Source organism: Musca domestica, unplaced genomic scaffold (assembly GCF_030504385.1).
Source record: "Musca domestica strain aabys unplaced genomic scaffold, Musca_domestica.polishedcontigs.V.1.1 55, whole genome shotgun sequence".
Classification (NCBI taxonomy): Eukaryota; Metazoa; Arthropoda; class Insecta; order Diptera; family Muscidae; genus Musca; species Musca domestica.
Window position 1 is genome coordinate 5243564 of NW_026712355.1, and position 10283 is coordinate 5253846.

General features: G+C 35.8%; 1 protein-coding gene across 2 annotated transcripts; it reads left to right on the top strand.

Moving 5' to 3' along the window:
- The first annotated feature begins 265 nt into the window (after nucleotides 1–265).
- LOC101897601 (glycerophosphodiester phosphodiesterase 1) lies at nucleotides 266–8045 on the top strand. 2 transcript variants are annotated; one of them, XM_059128553.1, is made up of 6 exons: nucleotides 266–606; nucleotides 770–1153; nucleotides 4565–4737; nucleotides 4809–5001; nucleotides 6571–6746; nucleotides 6815–8045. In XM_059128553.1, exons 2-6 carry the CDS (start codon nucleotides 824–826, stop codon nucleotides 6966–6968), a joined length of 1026 nt encoding a protein of 341 aa, XP_058984536.1. In that variant the 5' UTR covers nucleotides 266–606; nucleotides 770–823; the 3' UTR covers nucleotides 6969–8045. The 2 variants fall into 2 exon arrangements, with proteins under 2 accessions (XP_058984536.1, XP_058984537.1); XM_059128554.1 differs by having other exon boundaries at nucleotides 266–545.
- The last annotated feature ends 2238 nt before the right edge of the window (nucleotides 8046–10283 follow it).

The window sequence follows — 10283 nt, forward strand, 5'->3', positions numbered from 1 at the left end:
TTTTCGCTTGATGAAAATCTACTGCAAAATTAGTAGATTCTGGAACAGACCATGAGTTTTTCTGGAACAGACCATGGGTGTTCGCTCGGGAAATTTGTATGGAGAATTAAGTCGTTTTCCATAGTTAAGGGTCAATCAACGAATAGCGAACGAATCAAGTGCAGTGGAAACGCCATATTATGTGTGATTTCATACAATATCGATTAATCAAACAAATCGATTTCGATCTACCTTGATTTTTTTAATCATAATCGATTGGACAAAAGTCGACGTAGCTAACCCTAAATCAGACGGAAGCAGCAGCAGTGAGAGTGAGCTAGAAAAATGCCAAAAATTATCGAGGAAGGAAACGGAAGAAAGTCCTTTTTGTACTACTACTAACGAAAGAAAAAACTCGGTGGTGCTAGACGGCAACTATCTTACTAGACGACAAAACTAACAACTCCCTCGAAAATTAATTAACGCAAACGAAGTTAAAGATATAAATTAGAATAGAATTTGCAAGTATACATTTAACCAAACTACCAGTGGCAGCGCCAGTGAGTGTGAGTGGTCTTCCGTGTGTTGTTTTCGTATAGACACCCTAAATTTTGTAAATTGAATTGGGTCAGTACACCACATCGCATTATAAAATACCAACCAGACCAATTGTGAACAAATAAAAAGAAACAACCTACAACTAAGAAGAAAATCCCCATTCTAATAAGACATTCAGTTTTTAATGTTTGTGTGTGTGTTTGTCTTTTTCTTCGTTCTTTTATCATTGCAGTATTTTTAGTGTTTTTTTCTCTTGACAAAGTTACTACAACAACAACACAGCTGAATGAATATTTTCACCATATTTTGGTTTCTCCTTAAGATGTTCTATCAACTTTTATGTTGTTCATTTAGTTTCCTAACGTTTCTCTTCAATGTGTTCTGGGTGATGTGTAATTTGGCATCAGCCGGCATACCATGGATTACGGTGTTATTAGTGGTTATATGTGTGCTCTCGAAATTTGTCAAGCTGCGAAGTCCAGACGAGAAACGTCTGCAACGCCTGTTGGCCTCTGGCAGTCAAGGTCTCTACCCAGAAGATCTGTCATTTTGGCCAATAGCCCATAGGGGTGCTGGTTATGATGCTCCAGAAAACTCGAAAGCGGCATTGAAAAAGGTGAGTACTTCTTGAGTCAAAAGTGGGGTGGGGGGAAAGTCGGGCAAACAATCATGCATAGGCTACGATAAAATTGCAAAGAAATTAACAGCAATGACGTTATTGTTTAGTCAGAGGGGTAGACAAGTGGCCATTGTGTGGTGGTGTATACATGAATGACTGCTCGCCCCTCGCTCTCAGTGTTTGTGAAAGAGAATGCAGAGAGAGTAAATATTGTATTTTAGGTGGTTGGTATGAATAACGGTAACTTTAAGACTGTTAAGAGCATAGCATTGACTTCGGGGGGTTGAACAGATGTTAACTTTTATGGTGATGCCCTTCAACAACCACATGTGGAAAAGAAAGGAGAAGAAGAAGAAACAGACAAACTAGGAGTAAATGCCTTCCTTACAAGCTGTTGAAACGTGCAATTTTTATGTGACCGGCGTACATAATTGCTTGCTATGATAAATTAACGTAGATATTTGTCTCTGTAAAATGTAATTTGTAATTTGAGTTTAATTTTCTTGTTTCGTTTAAGATTGTTTCCAATTGGAATACACATTGTACATTCCAAAGGGGTGTGTTCAGAGATAACACATTTAATGAGGTCGCAACAAAAGCCGGTTAATTTTAATCGTCATCGTGAGGAAACCCTACAATTTTAAAAAACCATCCACTTCTTAGGAAGAAATATTTGTGTTCTTCGTTTATTAAAATGTATATTCTTATTTTTTGAGAAAAGCGATAGAGAAAATATTTTCTGAAATAAAACGTATTAGAAAATATCACAGTCACCGTTTTAGATTTACCTCCAGATGAAGGCTCTTTCAGCTGTACTCGTCTTCATTCTATTAGTTGAGTGTTGATTACCGTATATTTAAAGTATCTTCAGTATTTTCTTCAAATTCTTGAGTATGAATGCTACTCAATCCTTCCTAATAGACACTTTGACATAAGAACTCAGTTCTGTAACTACTAGATCATGAAGATATTTTCGAACAGCCTTAGGTTGTGATTATTCAAACTGTTGAAAGCAGTTGGCCAATATTGACCAATTCGTATCTGACCCTTTAAGACTTTGACCCTTTGTGGAGGAGGTACCAGAAGGAATCGTCCGATCTCTACCATATTTGTAACAGATCTTGTGTTGATGGAAAAATTGAGTTGTGACAAGTCTGAATGGAATCGGATGTAAATTTCACGTTTTATGAGCTTCATGAATATTCAAAATGTTGACCCTTTGAGGGAGAGGTATCAGAAGGAATGGTCCGATATTAACCATCTTTAGTACAGATCTTGTGTTGATGGAAATATTGAGTTGTGCCGAGTCTGAATGGAATTGGATGTTAATTTCGTTTTTTATGACTCTCGTGGATATTTTGGAAATTGTGACCCTTTGTGGGGGAGGGTATTCCATCTTCACACTAGTTCTTGGGTTACTAAAAATATTGTGATGTGTGTAATTCGAAGACAATCGGACACTTACATCACATTTTATAAGTGTTATAACCACTTCAAATGTTGACCCTTTGTGGGGGAGGTATTTGATAAAATGAACCGATATTGTGCATTTTCTCCTCTAACCTGGCACAGATACAAATATTGGGATTTTCAAAGTTTGAACAAAATCGGGTGATCCTTTCTTGTTCTGTAAGGCAAATTTTTTTCTGTCAAAATTTTGCACTTTTGTGGGGGAGGTAACAGGAGTTGGCCGATATTGCCCATCTCCGAAGTTGATCTAAGTTTGATAATAATATGACAACGTAACAAGTTTGGACCAAATCGCATACTTCCCTCGAGAGTTTTCGATCCAGCCAGGCAAATAGACGGACATCGCTAGATCGACTCCAAATGTCCTGAAACTGATTTGGTTCAAAGAGAGAGGCACGTTTTGGCCGTATCAAATGATATATACCCTTTCAGAACTCGATCTATGTTTGATAATAATATGACAATGTACCAAGTTTGGACAGACAGGACATCGCTCAATCGAATCCAAATGCCCTGAAAAAAATTTGGTGCAAAGACACTTAGGTTCTAAAACCGTTATTTCGATTGGGCACATTTTGGCCGTATCAAATGATATATATCCTCCCTAGCCATATGGTAGAGGGTATAAAAAATAAAATCCGTTACAAATTCTGTTAAAATTTAAAAAATACCGAATTTTGGGGGGTACAGTTATATGTTGGGGCCCATACGAACACGTGGACCTGCAAACGCAGTTTTCTGTCACAGGCTTTAGTACCCATTAGGAACTTCGAATGCGAGATTTGAAACAATTCCGGTAAATAATGTAGCTGAAATCATGAAAATACCGAGTATATGGGGGTAATGTTATATTTGGGCTATACTAAAACGTGAACCTTATTTCGATGATGCACGTTTTGGCCGTATCAAATCATATATACCCTCTCTAGCCATATGGTTGAGGGTATAATTAGCGTTGGTGATCAACAACTCGTGCTGCCTAGCCCCTACCAGTTGACAAGATGCTCAAAAGTTCGAATTAGAGACTATAAACCTTTAAAAAATCGTTAATAATGTAGCTGAAATCATCAAAATACCGAATATCGGGAGGTACCTTTATATGGGGCTATACGAAGACGTGGACCTGCACAGACAATTTTCTGTCATAGGCTGTAGTATCCATTACGAACTTCAAATACCAAATTTGAAACAATTCCGGTGAAAATTTTCGCTAAAATCATCAAAATACTGAATATCGGGAGGTACCGTTATATGGGGGCTTTACCAAAACGTGGACCTACATGGCCCATTTTCAATACAAAAAGTCCAGCAGACACAACATATATTTGTTATAAACGGAATGACAAACTTAATATACCGTCCATACTATGGTGGAGGGTATAATAAGCAATTATTATCATAGACAAATCACAGATTCACTACAGGTACAATTGGCGCCCAACGTTTTTAACTAGGTGGCGAGTAATTTCATAGAATATCGTTTCATAAATTGATTTCCAAACGGGTTTTTCCTATCTTATTTCATATTCTATTTCCCCAAACTTTACACAACCCTTCTTGGATGTGGAAACTATGAAAATCGAGCAGATTGAACACGAAACAATGCAAATGAAAATCCCTTTTGTGTTCAAACGAAATTTGCATTTATGTAAAATGCCGCCTTTAGTCTAATTATCCATCGAGAACCAATTGGTGGTTGGTTTAGTCATTTGAAGGCAAATATTTGTTTTACGTTTGAGCTTTTTCTTTTTATTTAATTTAAATTAATCTACCACCTCTTCGTTTATGTGCTTAGTGACATCATTAGGTGTGACAGGGCTGATATAGTCACGTGCCACTTTAAAAGACAAATAAAAGTTTCCCATTAATTTAAAATATCTAGAGAGAAAACCAATACCAAAAACATTACTAGCCCACCTTTAATTGTCTTTTCTACAGTGTGTCGCCCGAGGATATCGCAATGTTCTAGTCGACGCCGGATTGACGGCATGCGGTCAAATTGTCATCGTCAATCGTTTGACGTTGGAAAAGGCTGGTCTATCGGGAAGCATAGCGGTGCACACATTGGAATCGCTGAAGAAAATCAATATTGCCGAACTACATCCAATGGGGTAAGTAGTGTTTGGGGATTGTATAAATTAAATTTTGAAATTAATTCCAACAAATTTCTTCTTCATTTCAGCAAACACTTTGAAGCCGAATATGTTTTGACGCTGCAAGAATTGCTCGAGTATTTAGAAGAAAATAGATTAACCGTATTTTTATACATATCAGATAATAGCTCACAAATGATTGAAAAATTGAAGGCCAGCATAAATGCTGTATTTATAGAACGAATTATCGTTATAACAAGATCTCCAGTAACTATATATCAGGTAAGTTTAAATTAAATTGAAACATTTGCCGCATGATCCTTAAAACCTATCTAATGTTCCAATTATGGCAGATAAAGTAATCAGATAGACTTAATATTTAATTTTTAAAGATCAGAATCTCAGGGCATCGAATCGGCCAGGGAACTGACAATGATAGAAAATAGACTTGTCAAAAAGTATTCTTCCAAATTTGTAAGCGCCTTAAAATTCGACCAAAGCTCAAATCGTGACTCCTGCGTAAAATTGCAACAATGTTGCCATTTTTGGCTACACGAAATGAGAAAATACAACACTGTTTTCAGCCACAAGTGCTAACAGGGTTGTGTTTTCACGTCGAAGTCACAATTCTGAAGCTTTGATCTGTTTCGCTCTTTACCGAATTCGGGTTTAACATAATCCCGTTTAGACATTGTTTTGTTTTTTGTCAGTAAAATTACGAGTCCTACATTTTTATACCCTCCACTATAGTATGGAGGGTATATTAAGTTTGTCATTCCGTTTGTAACACCTCGAAATATAACTTTTCGATCCCTCAAAGTATATATACATATATTCTTGATCAGCATAAAATTCTAAGACGATTTGGCGATGTCCGTCTGTCTGTCTGTTATAATCAGGCTATCTTTCGAACGAATTGAGATAGAAGGTTAAAATTTTACACACATGTGTATTTTGCCACTTGGCTTTTTGAGTTCGTAAATGGGCCTTGACGGTCCACGTTTATGTATAGCCCCTATATAATGGTACCTTCCGATATTCGGTATTTTTATGATTTCAGCGACTTTATTCACCGGAACTCTTTCAAATTTCATATTTGAAGATCGTAATGGATACTACAGCCTGTGACAGAAAACTGCGTATGCAGGCCCCCATATAACGGTGAATCCCTATATTCGGTATTTTGATGATCTTAGCGACATTATTCACCGGAACTCTTTCAAATTTCGTATTTGAAGATCGTAATGAGTACTACAGCCTGTGACAGAAAACTGCGTATGCAGGTCCACGTCTTTGCATAGCCCCTCTATAATGATACCTCCCTATATTCGGTATTTTTATGATTTCAGCGACTTTATTCACCGGAATTGTTTCAAATTTCGTATTTGAAGTTCGTAATGGGTACTACAGCCTGTAACAGAAAACTGCGCATGCAAGTTCACGTGTCCGTATAGTCCCCATATAATGGTATCTCTCGATATTCGGTATTTTTATGATTTCAGCGACTTTATTCACCGGAATTGTTTCAAATTTCGTATTTGAAGATCGTAATGGGTACTACAGCCTGTGACAGAAAACTGTGTATGCAGGTCCACGTCTTTGCATAGCCCCTATGTAATGGTACCTCCCGATTTTCGGTATTTTTATGATTTCAGCGACTTTATTCACCGGAATTGTTTCAAATTTCGTATTTGAAGTTCGTAATGGGTACTACAGCCTGTGACAGAAAACTGCGCATGCAGGTCCATGTCTTCAATTTTCAAATTTCTACAAGTTACATTTATAATAAAATTTAATTTGTATCCCATATTTTTTTATAATTGTTGTTTTTTTTTTTTCATAATTTTACAGTTACGCAAGGTAAACCCCGATGTAATTTGCGGTTTGTGGACTGAAAAATCTCTTGCTTTGCCGCTGCTCAAAGCTTCAACTTTAATTACCTCAATATATGGTGCTTTCTTCCGTAATATAATTTCCCCTGTAATTGGCATAAGCGTAGTTTTCCTATCCAAGGAGGAATTCAATCTGTAAGTGTTAATAAATTTTAATTATTTTTTATAAAATTAACAATTCCTCTCCCGTCTCTTTTTGATAGACACATTGCTGAACTGTGGCGCAACGTGGGCGTAAGGCCCATCGTTTACAATGTCAATTCGCCGAATGAAAAACGTTATTTCCAAAAAACGATGAAGACACAATATTTAACCGATTCCCTGCGATCTGAGCCGCATCTATTGATGAAAGCCTAAAAAACCAAGCGGGAGCTTTCATAAATATATGATCATGGTCACAGCATCATTCTTCTCTCTCTAAGTTCAAAAAGTCAACTTTATAGGCATTTTTTGCAATGCATCTTTTATCCATGTGTTTTTTTAATGTAAACATCACAAATGATATTATTTTATCATCATCGTCATCATCGCCAATCATCTTTTAATCACAAACATTTAATCAAGTCAAAAACCAAATGTATCAATCTCCTTTCATAGTCGCCTAGATTATAAAAATGGAGAAAACGAGACAATGGACAATTCGAAATCGAAACGAAGCGATTGGTTGAACGTTTTCCAATTTTTAAAACAAAAAAAGGCATTATCATAGATTACATTACATAAATGTTTGTATATTCCATCATTTAATGTGTGTGTGTTTCTCAAAATATTGAATCCAAACTGCAAAGAAAAAATATAAAATCGCCAAAGACCTCAACAATTTTGCAGTAGATTCAGAATTTGGCCAGTTAAAAATATCCTGAGAAAACAAAAAATATGAAAGAATCCAATGTAATTTCAAATATTTTTGGAAGGGATTTTCAATCCCCATGAAACACTGGACAACATCTTCCTCTCTTGAGAAACATTTCAAATATGAATATGCAACTATATATCCTCTCTCTCTCTCATACATATTTATTTATAGTATTATGTATATCAAACAAGAAAAAAAAAACAATGAATACTGCATAGAAATACCTTGGCTTGTATTTCTCCAAATAAGCTTTTATTTTTTTATTATTGTTTAGCTCTTCCTCAATGCTATTATAAAACATAATTTATTATGGATGCTATATTTATATTTATTATTATTTTTTGCCATTAATTTAATTATGTTTTTTTTTTATTTTTAAAAAATAATAATATTTTTTTGTTATTATTATTATTCTGTTACGCTTTTTTTAATTTGTTTTTATTATTCACATACAAAATATAATTTGTAAATGTCTTATGTATCTTCATCATCATAATCACGCTCAATTTTGTAAGTATAAATTGCACAAATTTTGTTCGTCTTAATTTATTTCGATTCTTAAAAATTAATTATTTTTTTTTACAAAAAAAAATCAAGAAAAACAAACAAACAATTTTGTTGTAAACAGAAGCAAGACAAATGAAAAGAAATATATACTTTTTGTGTATAACCTATAAGTATCGTAGAGTGTAAACGTAATTTTTATTTTTTTATACAAAAGAATAAAAACAGCAACAACAACATCAGATACAAATACAAAGTCGAAACGAATACTTAGAATTTCTTAAAAGACTTTCTAAAAAGAAAATACTCCTCCCTTACTGTATTAAATTATACCAAAAAATGATCCAGCAAATAAACAGAAAACAATAAAAAATACTGTAGTTTCTAAGAGAAGTGTCTTTTATTTATATTCGATCCGTGTCGAGATTTTAATAGGATTGGGATTTTTGTACACACAATCTACAAATTGGAAATTGGGGTGCATACAGGGACCTTGTTGAACTCTTCCAGTGCAATAGTTTATAGCATGCATTTCCAAATTCACCTCCCTATCTGAACACTATACACTCACAGGGTTCTCAATATCAAAATTAATAATTCCAGTTTTGTTTCCAAACACCATGCCAAAATCAGTACAATTGAGTCCAGTTCATACTAAAATAACCCTTATACTAAATTTCAATCTTTAACCATTTACCCAAAACCACCTCTTTATAGTAAGCCGACTTTCCAAACATAGTTTTTATGCCAAATTTCAGGATTTTTTTAAATAATACCAAATGTTACCAAATTTAGTTCCCTTTTTAAGCACCCTTTCAGTTCGAATTTTCAAAAAACCTTTGGTACGTACATATATTCTACAACACCCTTAACGATCCTCATTTCAAATTTTGGTATTCTAGCTCTATCCGTTTGCTGGCTTATCTGTAGGGACGAAGGCGGCATTGGGAGCCCGGTCTAATGGCTTTTTAGATATTTTTGTATTTTACCTCCACGTCAATCATCCGGCTTGATAAACAGCTAATCTATAACTTTTACTTTCCTCTCTAGATCATGAAGGCCTTTCCTTATAAGCGTGGACGAAGGCTCTGTATACAACGTTCATGCAAATATTGCAACGACAGCATTTTATTATGCTGCTGCATCGGTAAGACCTTCGAATCCTTATGTACAGGGTTAGATAAAAAACTGCAACAAAGTAAAATGCCAAAATTTTTAATTTTTTTTTTTTAATTTTATTGAACGACTTTTAGAATAAGTTTAGATTTCTTCGAATTGGTCACCTTTGGCACGAATTACGGCCTTCAAACGGCCAATGAACCGTCACACGCTGCCCGAATTTTGCTCTGCAGTATTTTTGCCCATTCCGCAGCAAATGAAACGAGGAACCTCATTTTGGATGACGCGTGCTGAGTCCTGTTAGAACGTTCAAGGTCTGCGGTCAAAATATTTGCGTGCCCAAGGCTTTAATACACCCTCCAGAATACTTTCGCGATAATATTCGGCATTTATTCTGATGCCACGGTCGTTTAATACAGAGCAGAGAGCGACCATCGGCTGTTATGGCGGACCACACCATCGCAATGGCCGGCGCTTGAGTTCTGGCGGTCAACCGAAGGTGCACATTTTCAGCTGACCTCTTTGGCAAGTAAACACGATCATTTTGTCTGTTTAAAAACTGCTGGACAACGAATGTTTTTATCGGAGAAAATCAAATTTGGCAATTCACCATTTTCGTCCAAGCGAACCAACTCTTAGCTCTTTTGAGTCTATTTTATGTTCTTTCTGTTGCGAAGTAAGTTCTTATACTTTTCGGAATTTCAATGGCTTTACCCCGAGCTAATTTTTCAATATTTGCCGAATGGAATATTGCGATATGTTCAGCTCACGAGCCATTTTTCGGCCACTGCGACGCGGGTTTCGATCAAGTCGTTTCTTTACTTTACGAACCATCTCTGCTTATGCTGTTCTCTTCCACTTCCATGACGTCGGGCTACGCCTGCAGTATCACGCTAACGAGCGATGGTACGAGACACAAAAGATTTATTCACATTTAAATGCTAGAGTGCTCTAATGATAGCCACTTGTGGTTTTCCAGCCAAATATAAAGAAATCACACTATCACGCTTGAATTCCATCACGAATAACTTTTTTTCTGGAAAGTTCTCACAAAAATGTTTTGTACGCTTGTGAACAATATAATGAGCTGTAACTGGAAGGAGTGGCTTAGAAATGACAGTAGTCTGAAGTTGGTTGCAGTTTTTTCATCTCACCCTGTATGTAGCGAGCGGCAGCAGCTTTGACGATGCCCC

Coding starts and splice junctions, on each gene's coding strand:
- LOC101897601 (XM_059128553.1), top strand. CDS start 824: ATGAATATTTTCACCATATTTTGGTTTCTCCTTAAGATGTTCTATCAA. Junction 5,002..6,570: donor CTCCAGTAACTATATATCAG/GTAAGTTTAAAT, acceptor ATAATTTTACAG/TTACGCAAGGTAAACCCCGA. Junction 6,747..6,814: donor TCCAAGGAGGAATTCAATCT/GTAAGTGTTAAT, acceptor TCTTTTTGATAG/ACACATTGCTGAACTGTGGC.